The following is a 26991-nucleotide window of genomic DNA, read 5'->3' as shown; positions in this document are numbered from 1 at the left end:
CATTGATGTGCTATGGAAAAGATAGACTGATTGTTCATGCCATCACTGTGGGTGAAGACACAGGAAGGTGATAACGGGTTGAGAGTGTGCTGATTTGGAAATATTCACACATAAAGATCTCAACCAGAGCCGGTTTGTATGCCTGATGATTTCTTTAATTACAAACAATGTTGCTCTTGGATAGAAACCAAATATATTATAATACACATTACATTTATACAAATCTCAACAATGGTTTATTATTTTGCAAACTTTTTTTAAAATTAATTTTTGTACTTGTACGTGTTACACTAATAGCAATGAGAAGCGATGTCACATTCATGTAAAATAATTCACAAGACATGCTACCTTACAAAAAAACATACAATATAGGACTCAACATATATATTGAAACTTCTCCTGGACATCCGGTTACACATTTTGACTTTCTACATGTACATAAAAATGTTGACATTTCGGCTCCTTTGTAACTTGTCCTTAGGACCATCATCAAGACAAGACAGTGGTCTCAATACAGTTTTTACCTCAGAGCAAACAAAGTAGGGACATCATTGCTCATCAACTTGTAATACTTTAATTAAAGAGAGCTATATTCATTATACTGTTTATACCAATGCATTAATACATGTACAATTCCAATAATTTATTTATGTATTTAAATGAGGTCAGTAATGAAATACATTACATGAGCAAATTGGGATATCTCACGGATATGAGGACAAACTGATTCAGTTTCTAAAAATAACTAGGACCTTTGCTATGCACACTGCAGTAGAACATGGATTAGACCCTTGCATCTGCAGGGAGACATTGACGTGCATCTGACACTGTTCTTCAATGGTCTTCCTTTCAGAAAGCAAAGCATAGTCTTGCTGTCTGATTTGCAGCTTTTTGATGGGTTTCTTTGGTAGAACAATATAAACACAATGTCACAATTGTGTACACGGTCCCTAACCAGTGCTCTGGTCATTCACATGTGGTCTGCCTGGAAGAGTGGGAGGATGTTCTTGAAGTATGTAGAGCTGACATTTAATGGGATTGACTATTGCATTGATTTTCAGCATGCACAAGAGCTCGGTGCTAAAGAGAGCTCCAAGGTTTCTTGCAGTCAACAAGCTGGGTCAAGACATTTCTAGGTTGGAGGCCAATTATACAGCAAACAGTATTGCTTTGAGCAGGTTTTAGTGAGTATATCTGTGCTTGCAAAGGACCAGATTCTCACACAGCTTTGTATGTATTCATTCAGCGGAATCTTTAATTCATTGGTTGGGACATAAGTTCTAGTCATGAGGTGGAGTTGGCCTTATTACGTGGTTTATTTTACAGCCAGAGGTGGTGTTGTGTGTACTGTTGTAAAAGCTACCCGAAGGCACACACAAATGTTGAATAGCAGTAGAGTGACCTGTTTGCTAAGCTGCATACCATTGTGTGTTTAGATAATTCCACTGACCCAATATGCACTCATTGGCTGGAGGTATGGGGAAAGAATAGGATCCACTCTAGGACAGTTATTTACACACCTATTTCTTTCAGCCTTCCCCTTATTATGAAATGGACAGCTGTGCTGTATGTGCCTGAGTAGTAGAGAAGAACATTTCAGTTAACTAACTGACTTTTGAAAATGGAACTTGGATGAATGTTGGATAATTCTTTACCATAAACAAGTGTATGGAACTCGTTCAATGGGAGCAGGCCCTGCAGAATTTAATTTTCAATAGTTTTTAAAGAAAAAATTCCCGGTATCAACACTTGGTGATGGCTTTCATTTGTTGGTAATTAAGAGATCGTTTAGGAGCATACGAATCACCATAAAAGTAACAACTTTGTTGGAATGCACTAATGCTCAAATAGTTCAGTGGTATCCATGTTTGGAAAACCGATATAAGTGTAGAAGGTGAGTATTTTTTGAATAAAGGTTTCTTGTCTTCTTGCAATGTTGAAGTCTTAAGCATTGATTGATATATAATACGCTGATAAAACAAGTCTTGAAGAGGTTTTACCTGAATATTAGATGTGGGATAAAATAGTCTAGATCTGCTGGACTCCATAGATCACCGAGGCTGAGAGGAATACAAACTTTCTTGATGTTAGTTGAGAGATTTAAGGTCATTTTGATCAACAAAGAAAAGGGAATAAAGACCATTGGCGGTAGATATTGCCATGTTTATTTAGCTGGCATTCTTACATGCTGTACTTACTATGTGAAGATATCTTTTATGCATCAAAACACATTGAAAAATGTTTATGGTGTCTTTTTTTTCACACCAGTATAAGTGGCTGAAACACATCCCCCCACAACAATGTCTGGGAGTTTCTACTTCGTAATTGTTGGTCATCATGATAATCCAGTGTTTGAAATGGAATTTTTGCCACCTGGGAAAGTGGAATCGAAGGTAAGTAGATTCATAGAAAATATGTGGAAACGTACATCTAGTATTTTGCAGTTTGTAAAATGTTTTATTGTTTTTGCATAACAAAACATAGGCTACAAACTGCCATGCTTAGCCACCAAAACAATTATAATTAGCATATCGCAGTTAAAGGTTCAAATCACAACTCAACAGAGATAGAGTTCTCCCTTGGCCCTTACAAACGGCATCTGATAGAGACTTATAGCTGCAGATTCGTTGCCTTTTGATTTTTTTGTTTTTCCCAGGAGTCAGACTGGATCCAGAAACTTTTGCTCAAGCAATACCTCTCTGTGTGTGATGTCGGGTGGCTTCGTTTGGCTCCGCGTGGAGTTGTCGATGTCATTGACACCGAAAGTGACATCACTGTCACCTATAAAGGCGTCACCGAGGTGCGCAAGAATCAGTTGTTTTCCTTCTGCACTAGTTAGTACAAATTCGGAGAGAGCTACCCTTCTGTCACTTTTTGATAGGATTTTTTTCTACGTTTTGTTGAAGATTTTTCTTGTTTGTGTGTTGAATGTCATCTAAGAAGGTAGGGTTCAAATGGTGTGGCACCTGTCACCACACCTTGTCAGTTACAGTTCCTCACCTTATCTGCTTCTGGTGACTCGAGCACGACCACAACTCCAAGTGGTGCTAGGACTGCTGGGCCATGGTGCCGAAGGCTTTGCTGCTTGCAGACCAGCTCTCACTGACACCCACACACAACTCCTTGGAGGCCCCAGTCCCGGTCGTGAAGGAGGTCACAGGACCGCTTCAGGAGCCCCAAGTCCTCTTCGTCACGCTGTAGGACCTCTGGACACTTGGGGAAGAGACACAAAAAGAGGAAGTCCAAGAGGACTTTGACTTCACCTCATCCGTTGGCTGATGAGATGAGCAGGGAACATCAGCGTTCCCAGCACGGTTCTGCAGAGCCGTTGGCCAGTTTAACTCAATGCCTCCCCCCATTTCCGGGAGTAGGATTGACACCCGCTCAAATAAAATAATTTTACGCGCCATGCGCTGCGTATTTGAGTGGGCCTACCTCTCTGGTGCGCCTTCGGGCCCCGCAGGGTCGGATGCCCCATCAGGTTCAGCACCGGTGGCTTCGGCCTGGGCTCTGATCGAGTGTCACAGATCCGATTCTGGACCGGTCGTACCCAGGCGACCTTTTCTGACATCTGTCCCGTCGCCGGTGTCCGCCAGCGGCACCATCCCCATTCTGATTCCTGACAGTCCAGGACCAGAACGGTGTCGCACGGTGCCGATAACAGTGCCCACAGGTGCCAAATTGTTCCCTGAGCCTTATTTTTCACAGCCAGGCCTGGGGAAGAGTGGGAGGGGCCACTGACTCACTGGGCAGAGCGGTTGCGTCGACGGTGGCCTTATGGTGCCATGCTTGGATGAGAACATCTGGTGTTTCGGAGGATGTCCAGGCAAACCTTATGGACATACCCTTCGATGGGACTCACTTGTTTGTCGAGAAGGCAGACTTGGTGCTGGAGCACTTTAGGGACCCCTTGGCTATGGCAATGTCCTTGGGCCTCACAGCGACCCCCTCATCCACCATCTGCCTTTCGTGGCTACGGAAGGGGCAAAGCACTGCACCAGCTCTATGCCAGCCACCATCCTACGCAACCTCCCCAGGCTACGCAAGGACATGGGTGTGGTGCCTTCAGAACTAGAGGGTCTGGAAGCCGGAAGTAGTCGCCACCCATCCCCCCCCCCCTCCATCCCCCGCCACAGCTGCAGCCTCAAAGCCCTCCTATTTGGTTCTGCAGGACGACGCTTGCCCAGTTGGAGGGAAAATTCACCATCATCTCTTTCACTGGCAGTCCCTTACATCGGACGCATGGGTACTGCAGACAGACCATTCAGAAGGGCTGTGCCCTGCCTTTCCAATCCTGTCCTCATTCAAACGGCTTGAGGAGAGGAAGTTATGCTGTCGTGGCCAAGGGAGCCATAGAAAGGGTTCCGATAGCAGAAGTAAGCAGTCGTTATACCCGCTACTTTCTGATATCCAAAAAGAACAAGGGTCTTCGCCCTATTCTAGACCTACAGACCGTAAATCTCTTCCTCAGGAAAGACACGTTCAAGATGCTCATGACTGCCCAAGACCTAGAAGACTGGTTGGTAGAGCTGGACTTAAAGGATGTGTATTTTCATATTCCCATCCTGCCAGCCCACAGGTGTTGCCTGTGGTTCAAGGTAGGCCACAAACCCTTTCAATTCACTGTGCTGCCATTTGGCTTTACCGGTACCCCTTGCCTGGTCACTAAGGTGATGGCAGGGTTTCAGTCTTCCTCCTACCTCAATGACTGGCTGTTGAGGGCGGAGTTGTCCCAGGCAGTTGTTTCCCACCTCCAGAATACAGCGAACATTCAGAATTTGCTGGGGTTTACTACAAACGTGCAGAGGTCACACCTGACTCCCTCTCAGACACTCTTTCATAGGAGCTGTTCTGGAGGTGGTGCAGTTTTGGGCTTATCCTCCCGAGCAGTGAGTCCAAGATATTCAGGCTGTGATAATGTTGTTTCGGCCTCTATCTTGGGTTTAGGTTAGACTGACTTTGAGGCTGCTGGGCCTAAAGGCCTCTTGCATGCTGCTGGTAAATCATGCCAGATGGCGTATGCAGGCTGTGCAGTGGGGCCTGAAGTTCAAGTGAGCGCAGCCTCAGGGAAATCTCTCCAACATGGTCCAGACCTCGGCGGAAACAGTGAATAATCTGGGATCATAAATCGTGATTGGGTCAGAGGCAGACTCCTCTTCCTTCACCAACCAGATCGCACAGTAGTGACATGCATCTCTTCTGGCATGGGGCGGCCATCTGGGAGAAGTGGAGATCAGAGGGCTCTGGTCCCCGGCGGAATGCGGACTCCACATCAGTTTGTTGGAGTTATGTACAATCCGGCTAGCACTGAAACCATATCTTCCCTCTGTCTAGGGAATTTTAGTGCAGGTGTTCATGGGCAGCACTACCGCAATGTGGTACTGCACGAAGCAGGGCAGGGTGGAGTCATGGACCGTTTGTCAATAGGCCTTGCTTCTCTGGACATAGCTGGAACAACCCTGGCAGGATTCTCTGAACGCCAGGGCGCACATACTCAGCCATCAATGCCTAGTGGTTCACGAGCAGCGCCTCCATCTGGAGGTGATACAAGATCTCTTTCAGCAGTTGCGAGAGCCTTGGTTCACCTCCGAAGAGAATGTGCAATGTTAGCAGTATTGCATGTTGGAGAGTACAAGGAGGCAATCGCTCTGCAACGCTTTTTGTCACGAGTGGAGCTTGGGCCTCCTGTACGCTTTTCCACCTATACTACTCCTGCCTAGAGTTCTCAAGAAGATAACAAACGATCAGGCCCAAGTAAACCTTTTGGTCCCGGACTGGGCACTGAGCTTCTGAAATTAAGCATCGATCCTCCAATCAGGCTGCGCCTTCTGGAGATCTAGTGTCGTAGCAGCAGGAGAGGGTTCTCCACCTGAACCTGTCAACTCTACGTCTTCATGCCTGGAGATAAAGCGGTGGCAGTTGACAGTTTTTGACCTTCCACCCGAAGTCTGTAATGGTATTTTAGCAGCCAGGCTTTCCGCCACAAAAATGGCTTATGCCTGCCGTTGGCAAAGATTTGTAAAATATTGTACAGAGAAGTCTTTAGATCCTCTTTTTGCTTCTCTCTCTGATGTTCTTGTTTGCATTCTGTCTCTTGCCCAGCAGGGCTCTGCTCTGGGCACTCTCCAGGGCTATCTGTCTGCTCTCTGAGCTTTTCTGCAGCTGTCTGACCAACCCTCTTCATTTAAGTCCCCTATTATAAATAGGTTTCTAAAAGAGCTTGTACATATGTTTCCCCCTACGCCTTTTAGTATGCCTCAGTAGAATCTTAATCTAGTTCTCACATACCTTATGTGTGCTTCCTTCAAGCCACTGCACAATTGATCCCTCCGGTTGCTTACCATCAAGACAGTCTTCTAGTGGAAATCACATTTGTCCGGAGGGTGAGTAAGCTGAAGGCCTTGTCATCCAAGCCTTCACATCTCACAGTATTTCCTGACCTGGTAGTGATTTGCTCCTGTGCCTCCTTCCTTCCAAAGGTGGTGACCCCATTTCATTTGGGACAGACTGTCCCCCTGCCCACCTTCTTTGCTCCCCCGCATCCCTCCAGGGAAGAGGAATGACTCCACCAGCTGGTCCCAAAAAGAGCGTTTTCGTTCTACTTTGACCGCACAAAAGAGTTATTGGTGGACGACCAACTCTTTGTGGGATATGTGAGTGCAAAGGAAGGTTGGGCAGTGCAGAAACGAACCATTCTGCGCCAAGTCATTCTCTGTATAAAGATCTGCTACGCCCTGGCTAAAAGGCAGCCTCCTGAGGGCTTAAGAGCCCATTCCACCAGTGGAAAAGCTGTGACCACAGTGCTAGCATGTGGAGTCCCAGTCCTGGAAATCTGACAGGCAGCAAAGTGGGCATCTCTGCACACAGTTGCCAAGCACTACTGCCTGGACACTCTGGTCTGCAGGGACGGGCATTTTGCTTGTTTGGTTCTGCAGGACTTTCTGGTTTAGACCATTTATCCGAAGCCCACTGCCAGGATGATATGGCTCAGGTATCTATTCAAAGGTAAGGAATCTGCAGCTAGCAGTCTCCATCAGATGAACAGGCTACTTACCTTTGGTAGCGCACTATTTTGGTAGAGACTCTACCTAGCTGCAGATTCCTTACACTCACCCATGTTAGAGTCAGGGTTGTCTCCTTTCATGGCCCTAGTTTGGACACACATATGCACCAGTTCTTGTCATGGCTCTGCACTCCTGGCGTGGAAAGTCGTGATTAAAGTAACTGATGCCCGCAAGCCTGGGTGGCTCCTATATAGGTGACTGCAACGTAACTTCTGGCACCAACAACGCCACGTTCAGCTGAATGGAGCCACCTGATGGCACTCGCAGCAGTTTGTTTGAGCAAACCTTTCCGGATCTAGTCGAATGCCTGGGTAAATTCAAAGGTAAGGAATCTACAGCTCAGTGGAGTCTCTAGCAGATAATGCATTACTGAAGTAAAGTAACTTGCTCATTCCTGCAAGCCCCCAAGTCCAAAGTGGTCCCACCACTTTCTTCATATTTTGGTGTTTACTCTGGCAGCCCCAAGCTTCACATATCAGCTTCTCCTGTTGTGCACACCAACCCACTCCCTGGAACCATTGAGCCAATGAGGGCGGTGTGGGTCTTTTCAATCCCTGGACCACATCATATTTTGTAAAAATTGTGGTGATTCCGATCAGTGTTTTTTTGGCTCTTGTGCCCCCTATATCTTAAAAAATCTACAGTAAAACAATCTTCGGGCACAACTCCACCTCCCACGCAAACACTTGTGAGAGTGTCCGAATTACGTCACCCCAGTAAATAGCACTAAAAGGGCATGTCCATAGCGTATGGTGGAAGTCTGCAGGGACATGGGTGCATCTCAAACATGCAGGAGTAGGGAGGAGACCGGCTCAATAGAGCTGTCCAGGGGTGAGGTTGGCACAATGAAGGTAATATACTTGTACCATTCCTAATTTAGAGGAGATGGTCATAGTACGGGGCAGTTTGGCATGTGCCAGTTATCATCTTCCAAGAGCCCCACCTATTATTCCCACTGAGATCGCAACTAATCAAAATTGTCTGGGGTGTTGATGACAAGAGAGTGATAGATTTGAGAGATCCTCCCCTTAAGAAACACAACCATCTGGAGCTTAGCCTCTAGGGAAATATGTTAAGGGAGCTCCATGTCGAAGGAATGGGCACCCTCAGGGCATGTCTTAGTTGGAGATACTTATGGAATTGAGTGGGTGATAGGGCATAGGTCGAGTGAAGCTCTTGAAAAGAGTGCATGAGTTTGCCAGAACAGACATCTCCCAGTAAGGAGATGCTTAACAATACCCATTGTTGAAAGCCTTGTAGGCCGGCTGTCTCTCTTAACCAGGGTCCCTCCACAAGAGGGTCTGCATCGTATATTTGGAGTCCCACCCCGTGTGTCAAAGAGCAGCACACCAGCAGGGAAATACTATTCTGGTTACCTTAGTGAGTGTATGGGCAATGGGGGTGCAGTAGAGCATCCCCAGCCCAGCATCAAAGCCCATCTCAGTCAGTTCAACCTGTACACTGGGTCGGACCACCCTCCACTAAACAAAGTGTTGCAGAATGTTCTGAGGCTTGAAGGATGCACTGTTAAGCCACCAGTAAAACCTATGGTGAGCACCCAGGCACAATAAAAGCTCAAACTCATGGAGGAAAAATCAAGGTACCAGTTATATATTATAAGTAATTTACCGTGGCTCCATAGAAACACAACCCCTGAGGCCACTGTTAAGCTAGCAGTGGAAAACAGTTTGGAGTCCACTCAGGAGCAATAGAAGCCTAAACACCTGACTGTACTGTTAAGGCAGCAGTAATACATTATATGGAGTCTACCCTGGTGCAATAGAAGCCCTGTTAAACAACCAGTAAAATATTGTGTGGATCCCACCCAGGAGCAATAGGACATGCCCATCCCCCATAAGGAGGCACTGTTAAGCCAGCAGTCAAACACTGTGGAATCCGCCCAGGTACAATATAAGTCCAATCTTAGGAGGCATTGTTTAGTCCCCTATGTAATTCTGGAGAGAGTCCACCCAGGCACAGTAAAAGCGTAAACATCTGAAGACGGTGTTAGGACTGCAGTACCACAGTGTGTGGCATCCACCTAGGCACTTAAGAAGCCTAACCTCTGGGATGTACTTTTAAGTAACTACCCAAGCATTATGCAGAGTCCACACACATGCAATATAAGCACAAACACCTGGAGGCTCTGTTAAGCCAGCAGTGACACGCCACAAGCATGTGCCCAAGTGCAGAAGAATGCCAAACTCCAGGATTAAGTGGTAAGCCTGCTGTAAAATATTGTATGGAGTCCACCCATGAGCGATCGGGTCCTATCCCATGGAGCAACTGTTAAGCTGCAGTAAGGCAAAAAAAGAAGAAGACTTTTCTAGGAGACTAGAGGTTTAAATATTGATATATTTCTGACGTTTATCTAGACCTCACCAAGTCCTGACAGTAGATAACTCAAACCTCATGTTACAAATAATGGAGCAATTTCCCTCTGTCATCATTAGCCTTATGTGAAAAAGTACAAGCTCCCTTTCTACTGTCAGTTAAAAAGATAATTAAAATCATGTGCTGCTAACAAGTGACCAAGATCACCTGATCATTAGGAAGTGCTTCCTCTTGTATATAAAGTCAGACTTTTTGTGAGTTTGGTCTGGTGAATTCAGATTTGTAGCCAGACATCCTAGCTATGGCACAACATGTGTGACTTTCTTTGTCTTGAACTGTCTTCACTTGTAAATAGTCTCCACATTGTGGAATGATGGACTTCATAACAATGACAACCTAACCAGGAGTGAGCATCCAAGCAAAATCACACCATATGATGGTCCCATAGATCATAAAGAACTCTTGGGGTCTACAGGCCTCTGTCAGTACAGTAAATTTTAGGATCTTACTCTACCATTAGGATAAGATTGAATAAGTATGTCTTTCATAGATGGGTAGCCAGGAGAAAACCCCTGCTCACCAAGACTTACATTGCTGCTTGGGTTTTGCAAAACCCCATAGCTTCTGGAAAAAATGTCCTCTGGCCATAGGTGACCGAAGTAGACTAGTTTAGCTGTAATGCACAACAAAATGTTTGTCGAATCAAATTATGTATCCCCGTTGGAACCAGATACCAACTGTCGAGCCTGGTGGGGGAGTGGTGATAATTTTGGTCTACCTTGCAGCTGTAGAACCTTGGTCTACCTGAAGTCATAACTGTAGCTGCATACTCCATATAAAAGTGTTAGGCCATCTGTTCAACAGTAATAACTTAGCTGAAAGCGGGTAATGCAACAGACCAGTGATCGAAAACATCACTAAATGTATGACTGCATGGCTGAAAATGAAAATATTCAGGATTTTGGAATGTCCATGTCAAGGTCCAGACCTCACTCCCTGGTCTTTTGCCAGTAACTACAGATAAGTTTTGCATAGACAAATGCTCTGAAACATCAAGCAGTTATGTAACTAGGAGCGGGTCATAGTTCTCCCAGGTGAAATGAGAAACTCATAAACTCTTACAGAAAACATTTAATTCAAGTTATTGCTGCTAAAGAAAGCTAGATATATTCCTAAATCACCATTATTACAAAGTGAAATTGTGCGTGATATTTGGCACACAAGGTTGAGGTTGTCTACTATTAGGACTTGGTGATAACTAGATGGCCAAACATGTCTTAATATGTAAAACTATAGAATCTTAAGAGGGCATACTTTCTTTTTCACATCACTGTACAAGTAATAGTATATGTGAAGCCCATAGTTTAATTCTTTTATAGACAAATACAGATTTACATATCAGCAAACATGGCACCTTTATGTTCAGCTAGGGAAACCTATTGGAGAAAGATGGTGGCAAACCAAAAACGTGTTGTGGTGAATATGATGATAATCTGCATGAAGGGGCAGAATTTCTAACCAGGGTTCTTCCTGTCCCTAATAGGCTTTAACAATTAAGTCAACAATTTGAGGCAAGAAAGTAGAAAGGAAACCTGCAACTCATACGAACAAAGTAACACTGATGTGCCCAAAAAGGCAGTACATGCACGAATTCCACCATTAAGCAGCAACAATACCAAGTCTGTTTTGGTGCATTTTCCATTTGGCATGGATTCTGACACCCAGTGCACTTCTTTCTTGTCATTCATGAAGAGGATGAATGGCCTTGAGGGGAAACCCTTTGAGATCAGACCACACCATTGCTTCCGGATGCAGGCACAGGTTAACTTCCCTGAGCTGGAGGGTCCTTAACAGAGGACTTTTTACATGGATGGCCCTGGCAGCGGGTATACAGCCCTGACCAAGCTCCAGAGGGAAATTGAGTAATATGGAGAAGCTGGCTTTATTGAATCCTAGAAGAGGAAGAGAATGGGGTACGAGGAAAGAGAACACAGAAATACAACAAACATGCAACCAGTGCCCTAAATACACTCACACTAAATTGTACTGTGGAAGGAATTTGTGCCACTAAAGTAAAAGCTCTAATGTGTGCCATTGATCCGCAAAACGTCCACTTCCTCATACTCATTTTCTAAAAGTTTTGGAAGTTCACATTCTTAAAATATAGCATTATTAATTATCATTGAAAAGTCCTTTTGTTTGACCTCTGGTGAACTTCACAGGCAAGTTGATAGTGGCTGCTCACTTCAGGAAGAGTTGAAAATTAATTTATCCTTACCTAGACAAGTGGTTGAAAAACACCTCTGAACATAGTGGAGAAAAACATGTTCATTTGGAGGAGAGATTTCTGTATTCAAGAGAAATGTTGCATTCGTTGTGCAGGACCTTATCCCATGGGCCATCAACTTCTATCTCTCCTGGAGTCCATAGGGTGTTGAATCTTCATTTTTGAATACAGAGATTACTTATGAGACCTCTCTAATTATGTTTTGAGGAGCAGCTGAACTACAATTTCATCACTGGGACAACACCCTGCAACTGTCTCAAATAGCGATTCAGTATTCACCACATTTATCCAATAGACTTCAGTCAGGGCATTGATATTAGACTTTTATTTCACAAGCTAAGGTGCACCTAAGGAGCCCTTTCAGAGACAATCCACATTTTTGGGAAAAGGAATGACCTACCAATTAAACTTAGCAGAACTTAGGGGTGTGCAGGCAACCTTTTCCAGGCTTTATGTATCTCATTCAAGAGCCAAAGAATTCTAGTCACACGGACAATACCGAAACATACCTACTATCCAAGCAAGCAAGGTGGCAGAAGGTTAAGAACTCTATCTTTTGAAGCTCTGAGCCCATGCCTCCGGTTGAAAGCCATGAATCTTGTAATTAAGGCCTTAAATCTACCTGATGTGCAGCATGTGAATGCATATGCCGTCAGGAAATTTCTTCAAGAAAGCTACACATGAGTTATAAATGGCAAAAGTTTACAGCAATCCTCCAAGACTGGAGTTTTGCTCAAATAGCATTTTTTACAGCATTTGCTAAATGCTCTAACACTTTGCTTCTAGGCACCCAAAACAGGGTCCAAGTATTATCCTTGAATATAAATGGAAACCAAGTTCTAAACAACAAAAGTCTGTAGAATCAACGTACACAAAGTAATATCATAACTAGCATATACAGAACCATTTATAACCACCAATAACACATCAATACCATAACAGCCAACAATTCCGCAATATACGTTATTAAAATAAAAAATGCATTCCATCTCAAAATAAATACCATTCCATAATTATAATTTCTGGTAGCAGGTATGTAAATCACATAGTCATGCAGAGGTTTACACACTAATAACCACGTTCAGGCTCTTTATTCACATCTCATTTCTACTGTTCAGAAGTGATGGATAGCTGAGGTTTGAGTTTGTGTGGTGAGGGTAGAAGATTAGTGATGATAGCTTTCAAATTTAGTTTTTTTTTGGGCTTTGTGGCACAATCACTAAATATGAACTAATCCTAATTCACTCCTAACATTTCTTTTGTAGTCTATATTTTATCTATCATAGAGTTGATGATAGTTATGGTTAAGTTTCACTTATAATTGGAACGGGTTGTTGTGCTTTGCTAAAAACATTAAGGGCATTTGATGTGTCTTTATAGAATTTGGAACACAATTAGTGCAATCGGCCAAGTTTCTCTGTTATGTTTCATTAATATTTGTCATGGTGGGAAGGGTTTGCTGGATGAGTAAGGGACTGTCAAAAAACAGGAACATTATCGATTTTAGGGCCATTAGGATTTTTTTTTCACTGACCCGGCTGAACAGTAGTATACAAACCTTGTCATGAAATTATAACAGTCCTAGGAATAGATTCTCTTTTCTGTTTCTTGTAGATCTATTCCGTACTGTTTAAGATTTTCAATTATAAAAAGATGTTGATGGTACTTGGACGAGTTAAACATATGGATAGCTTGATAGTTGAAAATGTGTATTTGATTTGCTCTTAACCATAGCTCCGTTTTGACCTATCTTCAGAAATGTGTCTGGAACTTACCTTGTTTAGCTCACTCTCAGAATCTCATGAATAGGCTATCCAGTTTTAGCTTTATACCTGTAATAACTGATAAAACCCCACCCAAAAGGAAACTGCCCTCATCTGTGTACAAACCAAAATGCCATTGAAAGAAAGGAAGGAAAGTGAGAGAGAATGAGCCATTTTTTTATTTCTTTATGTAAGGGCTAAAACAAAATGTAACTTTTTCTCTGCAAAGTAGCAGCAAAAAAGACTGATATAAGATTATTCTGCTTTAGCTTTATTGGTTAGGGGTGTCACTAAAATATTGTTCGATATTTCTTAGAATGCAGAGTTACAGATTAATCTGGTGTAATTCAAAATGTTAATTGTTTCCCAAACTACCATGCTGTTGGCAGTGTTGACTGTCTCTACAATATTAAGTAAGAGTTAGGTGGGAGTAGATGAATGATGCCCAATTGTGTCCAGGAATTTGTTCATTAAAAAAATCGGAATATAGTACTCTTACTTTTTTAATCCACTAATGGTCCTGGAAACCAGACAGAGTCCTGGCAGAGTGAGTGCCAGAGGTGATGAGGTGTGAGTGCAATACACAGATTTTCCTGTGCTTAAAACAGCCTAATATAAGTCCTTTGGACACCAATACATACCCTGCATTGAGTCTTCTCTAAATTAAATATATGCTCTATAACAATCACTGCAAAAATGTGTTTTGTAAACACTGGAAAACAGTCTTTATCTATTTTGAGGGTTAGGCAGCTGAATAAACACTGATAAGCACTAATTTCAAATGTTTTCGAAAATGCTAAGGAAACACCACTGAAATCACCCCAAAAACTAAACACTGAAAATAGGACTGTGCACTCATGTCATGCAACTCATTCACCAAAGGAAAGAGTTAAAGAAGTGGGTCAAAAAAGTAATTGTTTGTGAATAACTTGGATGCCAGTTGAAAAATCTCTATGAAATTTGGCAAGCTGTTACCCTTGATACCAGTGTTGGCATTTCAAGTTTTGTAGAAATCTGTAAAGAAGGGTCAAATGTAAATGCAGAGGGTCTTGAAAGCTTTGATTTATTTGCTATGGGCATTGATGCAGTTTGTCTTAAATACAACCTAAGATACCAGGAATGGTCTTAACATGCTAACTGACTGGCACCGAATAACAAATCTGAATGAATGTGGCAAAGTTAAACGTGTGAGAACAACCTCCTCCTTCAACAATGCTAATAAATAAAATTTTATACTCTGCACATTACATTGTTTAGGTGCACATCTGGACAGGTTTTATGCCATTACATTGTTTAGGTGTATGTTAGTTACATTTTATTTAATTAAGGAAAACCAATACAACAAATAAAACCATCACTAATAATGGCAAGAAAAAACAATAATATGATTTAGAAAAATATGAACAAAATACATTATAATGTAATATCCTAATATGAGAATGAAAGGATAGCTTAAACATGAAGATACGCAAAAGATGGGAAGAGGAAGAAGAAAAAAAATCAGAAAACAGTGAAGAAGACAGGGGAAAAAGTGGCATTAAAAATGCAAATGTAATAAAATGCAATATTTACAGCGATCAATGTAATGAAACAAAAATAAAATTCTTTCTTAATCATAGATGGAGCTCACATATCATAACAATGTTTTCAAGGAGGTTTAGCCACATCATTTGCTGTTGTAAAATAATCTGGAGACCTAGGTGTTTTTGTGAAGTATTTTGTCAAAGTTAACCATGGTCTATTATTATTCATGAATAACTAGGGTGAAGAACAATAAATACAAATAATTTTATGTGCATAACATTTCAAATAGCACCACATAATAAAAGAAAGTTTGGAATTTACTTTCTAATTCAGTGAACTTTGCTGTACATAGATATGATTTTCAATCTCTTCCAATGAAAGGTAAATTATCTGATATGCTTCCCAAAACATATTTTTGCAAAGATAGAGGAGCTTTGATTTGTAATATAACATTAATATTTTCCCAAAATCAGTTTCTAAAAGGGCTGAACTAAACTTCACCCAAAGATCAAAAATAAAAGTACTAGGAGAAAATTAGCATGATCACCAAGAAATAGAGATTGGAGTATTACATTTATTAACAGAAACTGGAGCAAACAGATGCTTGATTTGTAAATATAGTTTGAGTACTTTTGGCAGCACATGAGGTAGACCTAATCTTTGTCGATATTTTACTCCAAATTAAAGGTGAAAGATTTTTTTTAAGCTATATCTCCTGTTGTCTCTATTTTGCACTTAACATTACCAACCGTAGAAACATTCAATAACGCATACATTGCCAATGTTTTCGGGGGTAAATTGAAATTATATAAATAAGTGCCATTCTGCAAAGTGCCAATTTGGCTATAGCATCATTATGTAAAGAATTAGAAATGGATTCATTTAATCTATGATATTACTGCAACACAATTTTGGTAGGTTATACTTGTTCTCTAGTTGAGCAAAATAATCCACTCATTTTCATAGAATTGCATTAGCCACACATCTGTGTCTGCACAACTTTTTTTCATTTATTGTACAAAATGGGTGAAGCATATTAGTTTGAAACAGTGCACACATTTTTTTTAAAATGGACAAAGGGGAAAAACTTCTTCAACCAAATCAGAGGACCATAAAAAGGCAAATCCTGTGCCAAAAATCTGAGTTGCCTGAGAGAATTGTCAATAAAAACAAGGAATTTAACTTCTCTTCTTCCCGTGGATAGTTTAAGTGTGTACAGAAATATATTGGAGTTTTTTTTATTTTGCCATAAAACAAATTGTAGGAAGCTGGCTCTCTATATGGTGCACTAAAAGGAACACCCTGTAGAGAGTCCAGTGGATCCCCAATTGGTTTGCAGAGGCAAAAGTAGATAGGACTAATGTTCTATTGTGGTAGTGTGGGCAAGCAATTGGGCTTCAGAGGGTAGTGCTAAGTGTTTGTTGCACCCATTGAGGCAATAAATGAGACACAGTCAAAGAATAAATCCAAGACAAAATTCGAAAAATAACAGTTCTTTTTATATATGTTGCAAACCCAAGAACTTCATAATCGGTTAAATAGACTTTTAAGCTTAAATACTTTTCAGTCTCAAAAATCAACATGTATTGCAATATTTGGAGTTCTTCAGTGTTTTTCTATGGAGGAAAACTAATGTTCAGCAAGTTATAGGGTTAACAATGACTTATGGGGTCAGCTTAGAGAGCAAAGGTAAGTACTGGGCACTGATCAGAACCATACCATCAGGTCACACTGGGCAGCACTGGGGCGGCCGGGTGCAGGGGTTCAGTAAGGCGTTGGGTGCCCAGTGGTTCTGGGAGTTGAACCTCATGACAAACAGGCTGCAGGCTCTGGCCTGGAAGCTAGTCAAGGGCATCAAAAAGGTAGGTTGTAGACTTGGAGGTGCTAGTGGACATAAATGCACCTTTGGTCTTTTTCTCCAGGGCCTAGGGGCAACAAATGCAGGGGGGTCCTTATGGGTCTGGTTTTCTCGTCTGGGAGAATGTGTGGTCGGGGGCCCTGTGTGTTGAGGATGCAGGCATCGTCGGGGAGTCCGGCAGTGGTAGACCTAGGGTGGACTCGAGCTCCTAGGAGTATGTCGTTGACACCAGTGACCCACCTCGGATCAGAGGGGGGGATGAGTGCAGTGGTTACTGCAGGTGAGGGGTTTTCTCTCACCACAAGGCTGCAGGAGAGAGAGGCCTTCGTGCAGAGGCTGCAGGCGACTTGGATCAGTCCTAGGTGGCTGAAAGCATAAAGAGCTAAATATAAACAGCCAGGATACAACAAAAGTTCAGTATTGAAGAGTTTCGCTTTGGTTCTATTGAAGTTAAACACTCTGCTCATGCAGAGGATGTTCTGTTTTACATGAATAACAGTGCAAGTTCCTTAGTAGCCTTTTATGAGGAAGTTAACACATTTTCTTATCTTTCTGGATATAAGCTCAAAAAAAAAATCTGAAGTTCTCCCTTTAAATAAATTATGGTTTAAAGACACGTTTAAAGATTGATAGTTTTGCGTTTGCTTCTGTAGGAGAGTAAGAATGGTCCATGATATGAGATATATTTAAGACAGCATTTTTCAAACCTGAAAGATTATTTGTATTTGAAATTAAAGAAAGCTGTCTGCTCCATCCCATAATCTTTCTATAACACACTGAAATGGCAGCACTGGTATTAACAGGGCCTTAAACTGCAACCCAGACACAGCTAAATATTGAAGATTTAGCGGATACAGGGGTGATTGAAGAAAGCAAAATGATATTAACTTATGAGCTCACAAAGGCTGCTCGGGCGTGGCCCCACCAGAAACAGGAATGGATGGATGGATGGATGCATGCATTGGAGCGCTCCGTCTGCCTTTACCCCATGCACTTGCAATCCTGCTGAAATTTGTGCCCCATCCACCTAGTCTAAGTACTGCTCTGCCGCCCTGACAGGTGCAAGGACCTGAGGGTGAAATTTGCTGCTCCGGGAGCCAGGGTGCTGCGAGAGAGGTGAAGGCTGTGGACCTCATACCAGCAGTGTTGCTGTGGTGCTCAGGAGTGCTGCTGCAGAACATGGCACCCAAGGTTGAGTGACGCACCTCCTTAGCTCCATCGGCAGGACTCATTGGATCCCCAAGACCTATGGGCCCCTTTGGCAACCATCTGCTGCAGCTGAAAAATAAATTGGATGAGGCTAGTTGACCCATTGTTCCTGCGCGTGACGCAGAGACAATGAGGCTCCCGAACCCAGCAGTCTGGAGGAGTGGAGGCCTCAACCCCACACCCACCTTTGGAGCTGCAACCCAAGAGACCTGGAGAGATCACTGGAACCACATTGTCCTCCTCGGATGCCTATCTGCCAACAGGAGCGTCTTCTGAGTACTTTGGGGATCCGCGAGGGGCTTGTGGGGAGGTGGGGGCGGTCAGTGGGGTGGAGCGAAAGTCCGATTGGCTCAGTGTGGACCAGTGGCAGTCTGAAAGCAGTTTCTCAGAGGCCCGGTGCATCACTCCTGGATTGGCGGGCAGTATCACAAAGGGCACTACATAATTTGCAACCCACGGGCCACAGCAGTGGAGTAGGCCTGTTACCTCATCCCTACTAGGTGCGGGGGGGGCATCTACACCTGTGGGGCCTCAACGGACTACACCAGGCTCTTAACCAACTCCTCCCATATTGCCCCAGGACAAGGTCTATTACTGAGGCAGAACCTCTGGTGATGGCAACTCCTAGACATACAGGCTACCGTGACCGCATTGTGCCCCTCATACTCGGCTGTGAATCACTCCTGGACCAACCACTTGGTAGTAGGGGAACCCAGCATGGTGCCTAAATCCCACAATTTTCACAGAATGGGCCACACCAGATCGACCAGGGGGGTGCACTCAATCGGGTCCGGACATCACACTGACTTAAGTGCAGGAGACAGAACAAGATGAACAGGGGGCCCCAGGTGAGAAGCGTGGCCACTTACAAGCTGTACTGCATACTCGCTGCCATCAATACCACCAGGAAGACCCTCGAGGCTGAAATAGAATGAGCGGAGATGGTCATGAACATTCTGTGTGACGACCACCGCAAACTTGCGGCTAAAGTAAAATCCAGTGAGAATATCATCCATAGTATGAACCCAGATGTAGAGGAGTTACAAAGACAGGTTGCATCCCTTACTGGAAAGGTTGAGCTACTCACTTAAAAAGGCAGAAGACGCAGAGGGCCGTAACAGACACACTAGTATGTGAGTGGTAGGGCTCCCTGAGGGGTTCGAAAACAACCACATGGTGGACTATCTTGAAACGTATTCCACCCTATAGTGGCCTTGAAGGGCCTTTATCAATTCTTTGTTCTGGAGAGGGCACAACACCCACATTCGACTACTCCATTGCACCCCATTGTTGCGAGACTGCTTAACTACAGGGACAGCAACACCCTACTATGTACAGCTCACTTGACTGCCTCCCTGTGGGTCGGCAGTAACCCCATCGCCATCTTGCCAGACTACGCTCTAGCGGTCCAACACAAAAGAATCTTATTTCTGTAGACAAAACATGCACTCCGAGAGCTGAGCCTCCGGTTTATGCTACTGCTCTCTGCATGCCTCAACGTCAGCATGAAAGACTGTTAGCCCTTCTTTGACACAGTGGCAGTAGTGTGGGACTGGATTGAAAGCCACTGCAATGACCTGGCCAGTGTCCCCTCCCATTGTCTGCCTGACCACACAGACATAGATGATGCCTTGGAGCATGTCCAGCGGAGGGCTGCAGGACCAGAAGGCAGATGGACCTTGAGCGGCTGTGAGTCATATCTGTAGCCTGTCACGCACACCATCAGGAGAGTGCCTCTCAAACTCATCCCATGCAGGCATAGACTCAGATCTGGCCTTGGAGGATCCCAAGCACATCAAAAAGAGTACACAGTCCCTAAACACCAAAAATAAAGGCACAGGTTCAACTCCAACCCTTCCAACACTCAGAAGGACAGTCCCTCACACATCCATTGGATGTCATGCTTCATTATGGGGCCTGCTCCATGCCAGACCGGCGCACCAGGGGGGGGGGGCACTTAGCCTGAGATCTTCAATAACAGCGTGTGCCAAAACCAGGGTTAGGGAAATATTCAAACCTACCCTTCTGAAAAGCAGAAGAGAAAAAGAACAAAATAAAATTGGCCCAAGGACCTCTTAACAGTGAGTTTTATTGAAGTGGGGGACCTTGGTCAATGTTAAAAACAAATCAGGAGTTGGTAAGGAATAAAGATCTCCCACTCTCAGAAAAACAAAAAGGCTAATAGGGACAGTCATTAAGTAGTAGAAATTATTTACATAAACCGCATGCACGGCTGACGATCTCTGTTCCATTTCCTCCCGTCACCCCTGGTCATCGCCACTTAGGGAACTGAGAGGACGTGATGGTCCTGAGATTTCCTTGTTCCTTGTCCATTTTTTTTCCTAGGCATATAACAGTTGATGCAGAGCGCACTGCAGATCGAACTGAGGACTGAAGCAGTGAGCAGAAGGCTGCATGCGCATATGTATGTGAGTGCACAAAGAATGGCTACCCCTTGTGTATCCTCCTCTCAGTGTCTTGGCAGTTAGAGCACTGATACACCCAGGTTCCTAGTTTGATGGGTTTTTGGGTGCCTGGGGGTGCGTGTTGAATTGTTTGTTCAAGTTGTCAGGGCACATGATGTTCTGAGTGGCATGCTTTCTAGGATAACCTGCCTGAGCTAGACGAGGTCAGAGATCAACTCTCCCACACGTGCTGACTGCTGTCCTATGTGCCTGGGGTCGGCAGACAGGTCCTTGCCGACTGTATAGACTCAAATATGGCATCCCTAGTACTTAACTATAGCGTCCTCATGTGGCATGCCTTCCACTCGTAAACAACACCTGATCTATTTCTACTTGAAAACAAGAGGTGTTGCCTTTGCCGTACTCCAGGAAACTCAATTGGTGGGATCCGAGGTCACTAATCTACAATGAAGATGGAGAGGAAAGGTCTACACAAGCAGGGCAACACTTACCTGGTTCTGCGCAGCGGTCCTGTTTAGCTGCACCTTGCAGAAGGTAGACAAAGGCAGTAGAAATGTGTTAATTCAGGAGACCTCCGATCGGAGGCCACTAATGTTTGTTTTTTAACCAGATTCCATTCCGTGAGTCCTCAGCACCGATACTGGGCGACTTGACATCTAAACTCTGAATACTAGGCAAGGACTATAACTGCGTAGTAGACATTTTGCTCGGCTGGTCTTCGCCTTTGCTTCTCTGTTCCCTGACTCGAAGGCTGGCCAGCTACTTTCAGAAGTGGATGGAGAACTGGAACCTCCTACATCTGTGGAGACACAGAAATAAGATGACCTGGGAATATTCATTTTACTCCCCCATACATGACTTACATGTTAGCTGGACAAGATACTGGTCTTGCCGACAGTGGTGGGGATGATTACCCAGATAGAGTATTTAATCTGTACATTCTCAGACCACAGCCGACTCATGATGTGCTTAGGCTGGGTAAAGAGACTTGTTCGAATTCCTTCATGGAGACTTCGTCCAGAGATTTTGCACAGCAGTCTTTAAGGATTCCTTGGGGATGCCCACAGAGAATACTTCTGACACAACACTACCATTGCACCCATATTTGCGGTTTGGAAGGCATTCAAAATGGTGATGGGGCAACACTGTCTGGTTAAACAGCTAGGGTACAGTGCGGGTGCTCCGTGCTAATGAGGGAACCCTGAAACACGCACAGGCTGCATTCCACAACATGTGTACAACACTACAGGGATGTGTACAGTGGGACCTGTCTGCCAGAGGATTATGTAATTAACATATTCCTGAATGGAGTTACCGACTGTTGGACCTGGCTTTTTGACAGGGTCATCCCCAAACTTTTTTGCCTCCTTCCTCCTATTTTTTCTGACCTGTTGTTGTTGGCTTTTGACCTCTGGGCACTTTACCACTGCTAACCAGTGCTAAAGTGCATATGCTCTCTGTGTAAATGATACTATTGATTGGTTTATCCATGATTGGCTATTTAATTTACTTATAAGTCCCTAGTAGAGTGCACTATATGTGCCTAGGGCCTGTAGATTAAATGCTGCTAGTGGGCCTGCAGCACTGGTTGTGCCACCCACTTCAGTAGCCCCTTAACCTTGTCTCAGGCCTGCCATTGCAAGGCCTGTGTGTGCAGTCTCACTGCCACTTCGACTTGGCATTTAAAAGTACTTGCCAAGCCTAGAACTCCCCTTTTTCTACATATAAGTCATCCCTAATGTGTGCCCTAGGTAACCCCTAGAGCAGGGTGCTGTGTAGGTAAAAGGCAGGACATGTACGTGTGTAGTTATATGCCCTGGTAGTGTAAAACTCCTAAATTCGTTTTTACACTACTGTGAGGCCTGCTCCCTTCATAGGCTAACATTGGGGCTGCCCTCATACACTGTTGAAGTGGCAGCTGCTGATCTGAAAGGAGCAGGAAGGTCATATTTAGTATGGCCAGAATGGTAATATAAAGTCCTGCTGACTGGTGAAGTCGGATTTAATATTACTATTCTAGAAATGCCACTTTTAGAAAGTGAGCATTTCTTTGCACTAAAATCTTGCTGTGCCCTTCAATCCACGTCTGGCTAGGTTTAGTTGACAGCTCCTTGTGCATTCACTCAGACACACCCCAAACACAGGGTATTCAGCCTCACTTGCATACATCTGCATTTTGAATGGGTCTTCCTGGGCTGGGAGGGTGGAGGGCCTGCCCTCACACAAAGGACTGCCACACCCCCTACTGGGACTCTGGCAGACAGGATTGAACTGAAAGGGGGCTTGGTGCATTTCTTAGACACTCTTTGAAGTCACCCCCACTTCAAAGGCACAACTTAGTATAAAACAGGGCCTCTGCCCTACCTCATGAGACACTTGCTGGAGAAGAAACCTGAACCAGAGACTACACCCTGCCAAGAAGAACTGCCTGGCTGCTCAAAGGACTCACCTGTCTGCTTTTCTACAAAGGACTGCTGCCTTGCTGTTGGCCTGCTGCCTTGCTGAACTCTTGTCTGGCTGTAAAAGTGCTCTCCAAGGGCTTGGATAGAGCTTGCCTCCTGTTCCCTGAAGTCTCAGGACCAAAAAGACTTCTCTCTTCCACTTGGACGCTCCATGCGCCGAAATTTTCGACGCACAGCTTGTTCCGCGGCAAGAAAAACGCCGCACACCGGCGCTGATCGACGCGACGCCTTCGGGACGAGCGAAACTTTGACGCACGGCCTCGCAAGGACAACGCCGCCCGACTTTCCCGGAGAAATCAACGCGACGCCTGCTGTGAGATCAAGACTTTGACGCACGGCCTCGCAAGGACAACGCCGCCCGACTCCCCAGGAGAAATCGACGCAACGCCTGCCGTGAGATCGAAACTTCGACACGCAGCCCCGCAGAACGACGCGCAGCCGGAAAACAAGCAGGAAAATCCACGCACAGACCCGGGACATCTGGTACTCCCCGCGATCCACAGAAAGAGACTGTCCGCGCGCCGGAAAATGACGCACGACTTCCCGCGTGGAAAATAACGACACAAGTCTGTGTGTGCTGAGGAGAAATCGACGCCCACACCAGTTTTCCACGTATCCCTTCTCCTGTGGCCCTCTGAGGAGATTTACCACCAGAAACCAGGTACTTTGTGTTTGAAAGAGACTTTGTTTGCTTTCTAAAGACTTAAGACACTTTATATAACTTTTCAGTGATATCTTTACAAATTCATATTGCAACTTTGATCGTTTTGACCTGCAAATACCCAGATAAATATTATATATTTTTCTAAACACTGTGTGGTGTATTTTTGTGGTGTTATATTATGGTATTGTATGATTTATTGCACAAATGCTTTACACATTGCCTTCTAAGTTAAGCCTGACTGCTCGTGCCAAGCTACCGGAGGGTGAGCACAGGCTGGTTTTGGATTGTGTGTGACTTACCCTGACTAGAGTGAGGGTTCTTGCTTGGACAGAGGGCAACCTGACTGCCAACCAAAAACCCCATTTCTAACATTGGTGGCAGCGGTGGGATAGGACTTGTGTTTGTGCAGTGACATACAGTAGCTAAGTATTTCACTACCTACCCACAGTTGAAGGTCAACTTGATTTTTCATCTTTTTTGGCTTTTGATTCTCTGATGTCCTCCTGGATATACTATTGATATTTTGGACTTTGGATTTTGGTTTTTGCTGGTAAGATCTTACCAGAATGGGATTGCTTACCTACTCATTCTTTGTTCGTACTGACCACCTCACTAAGGCTGACCTAAGGAAGCTTTGCAGAAAATGGGGCCTTCCTGTAGCAAGGAGATCTACTAAGGCGGAGATGCTACATAACTACATAGTCCTGGGGGAGGAAAGATGGGCAGAGAGAGAGGCAGCAAGAAACCAAATGACTAAGTACCCCTCAGATGAGGAGGAGGACTACGCACATGAGGAGGAAGACTGCTCACATGAGGAGGAAGACTACTCAGATGAGGAAAGAGACCCAGAGATAGATGAATGGCTCCGAGGTCAAAGGCGACAGGAGCAACAATTAGAGGAGTATCTTGCAAGGGTTGAGGCAAAAAGACTCTTAGCCCTGGAAGAAGAAAAGATTGCAGCTCAAGAGCTGAGCTGTAAAGAGCTGAAACTGGAGGCCGGAAGGGCTGAGTCCAGTTCAGATGGTGGCAGCAAAAATCTTGCATCTAGTACTGCTGAAGAAGGGCACAAGCCCAGAGATGTGGTGCCCAACTTGAAGAAGGGAGTTGGCACACCCCAGGCGGTTCAAGGGTATGAGGTAGTTCCCGTTATGCACAGGGTCCCTGAGAAGGATTGGGGAACTGGCACATGGAGTCATATTCCTACTGGGGGAGGGACACTTTACTGACTCTAGCAGAGAGTGACAGAGAAAAGGGTTCCCCCCTGGTGGACGTCCTGGATATAGAGTGTAGAGACATCCCAGAAGAGTATGGGTTGAGTGTCGGGGACAGACAGATACTGTCTCACCAGTCTCAGGAGGGTGAGGTAGAGTGCTTTTCCAAGGTTGAGTTACTGGGTGGTTGGGTGAAGGGTACTGTGGTTAATACATGTGAAGGGCAGAGTGATGTAATTGCTGGAGAGCATATGTCTGGTCCTTATTTTCCAGAGCTACGCCAACACCAGGTGGAGTGTGAGTTCTCTGACCCCAGGGAACTTACAATGGAGGCAGACTTCTGGGTGAGTACCAGAGTCTGAAGAGGCATTTGGGGGTGCTCCTGAAGGGAGTGATCTAGGTGGTTCCCAACCGAGTGAGGTGGGAAAGGATTGTAGTGTCCCAGGTAGGTCCCAGGTCCTAGAGGGTTCCATGAGGGAACACCAGGAGGGAAGCCTAGCCTGTACCGTAGGGCCACCTTTTGAGGGAAGCCCCGCAGTGTCAGAAGAACTTGGGGGGGGTGACTGTAGCCAGCATCCCAACAGTTCTGGTGTCTGGCAGTACCCCTCCTAGTGAGGGGGTGCAGAAGTCCAGACATAGGGTTGAGAGGGGGTTGCAGACCCCAGTGGAGGACCTTGAGAGTCAGGGGTCAGCTCTGAGAGCAGAGCCCCCCAGGAATGACCCAGGTGAAACAGTTTCTGGTTTGGGGGAAACCCAGACTCTGCCGGATGGGCAGAGGTCGGGAGACCTGCGCCAACCAGACTCTTGTGTGGCCCTTGGGGACGGTGTGTCCCTTGTGGGGGGTGAGCGTGCCCCCCAGGAAGTCCTGGCATGCCAGGCAAAGATTCAACCTCAGGGTGGTGACTCTGGGTTGGATACCCAGGTTCAGGGGTTAAACTCTGACCTGGTGGGAGGTAGGTGTGCCTCCCAAGAAGTCCTGCTGTGCCAGGCAATTGTCCAACCTCAGGGTGTTGACTCTGGGTTGGATGGCCAGGTTCAGAGGTTAAACTCTGACCTGGTGGGGGGTAAGTGTGCTCCCCAGAAAGTCCTGGCATGCCAGGCAGTTGTCCAACCTCAGGGTGTTGACTCTGGGTTGGATGACCAGGTTCAGAGGTTAAACTCTGACCTGGTGGGGGGTAGGTGTGCCCCCCAGAAAGTCCTGGCGTGCCAGGCAATTGCCCAACCTCAGGGTGGTGACCCTGGGTTGGGGAACCAGGCTCAGAGGTTAAACTCTGACCTGGTGGGAGGTAGGTGTGCCTCCCTAGAAGTCCTGGCCTGCCAGGCAATGGTTCAACCTCAGGGTGGTGACTCTGGGTTGGCTAACCAGGTTCAGAGGATAAATTCTGACCTGTTGGGGGGTAGGTGTGCCCCCCAGAAAGTCCCGGTATGCCAGGCAATGGTGCAACCTCAGGGTGGTGACTCGGAGTTTGATACCCAGGTTCAGAGGTTAACCTCTGACCTGGTGGGAGGTAGGTGTGCCTCCCAGGAAGTCCTGCTGTGCCAGGCAGTTGTCCAACCTCAGGGTGTTGACTCTGGGTTGGATAACCGGGTTCTGAGGTTAAACTCTGACCTGGTGGGGGGTACTAGTGCCCCCCAGAAAGTCCTGGTGTACCAGGCAGTTGTCCCACCTCAGGGTGCTGACTCTGGGTTGGATAACCGGGTTCAGAGGTTAACCTCTGACCTGGTGGGAGGTAGGTGTGCCTCCCAGAAAGTCCTGGTGTGCCAGGCAGTTGCCCAACCTCAAGGTGGTGACCCTAGGTTGGAGAATCTGGTTCAGAGGTTAAACTCTGACCTGGTGGAGGGTCAGTGTGCCCTCCAGGAAGTCCTGGCGTGCCAGCCAATTGTTCAACTTCAGGGTGGTGACTCTGAGTTGAATGGTCAGGTGCAGAGGTTAAACTCTGACCTGGTGGGAGGTAGGTGTGCCTCCCAGAAAGTCCTGGTTTGCCAGGCAGTGATCCAGTCTGAGGGTACAGACCCTGGGCTGGAAGACCAGGTTCAGGGTGTACCCCCGGACCTGGAGGGAGGGGCTACTGATAACAGTGCCCCTACCATGTTGTCTTCTGAGGAGGCCACTCCTAGTTGGAGGGTGCTGGACCCCAGAAGGGAGGGCAGGGGGAGGGAAGCCTCACCCCGGGCCCTAGTCCAACCTG

At 45.3% G+C, this 26991-nt stretch overlaps 1 protein-coding gene across 1 annotated transcript in view; it reads left to right on the top strand.

The window, feature by feature from the left end:
• The window catches only part of TRAPPC2 (trafficking protein particle complex subunit 2), a 114772-nt gene that overhangs the window by 31057 nt on the left and 56724 nt on the right, over nucleotides 1–26991 (top strand). The window contains exon 2 of the mRNA XM_069204719.1: nucleotides 2269–2393. Within this exon, the coding sequence (XP_069060820.1) occupies nucleotides 2301–2393 (93 nt within the window). The 5' untranslated portion in view covers nucleotides 2269–2300. The remainder of the gene's footprint in view (nucleotides 1–2268; nucleotides 2394–26991) is intronic.

This window comes from Pleurodeles waltl, chromosome 8, assembly GCF_031143425.1.
Source record: "Pleurodeles waltl isolate 20211129_DDA chromosome 8, aPleWal1.hap1.20221129, whole genome shotgun sequence".
Lineage (NCBI taxonomy): Eukaryota > Metazoa > Chordata > Amphibia > Caudata > Salamandridae > Pleurodeles > Pleurodeles waltl.
The sequence above is the reverse complement of the archived record's forward strand: the minus strand, read 5'-3'. Positions and strand labels throughout refer to the sequence as shown.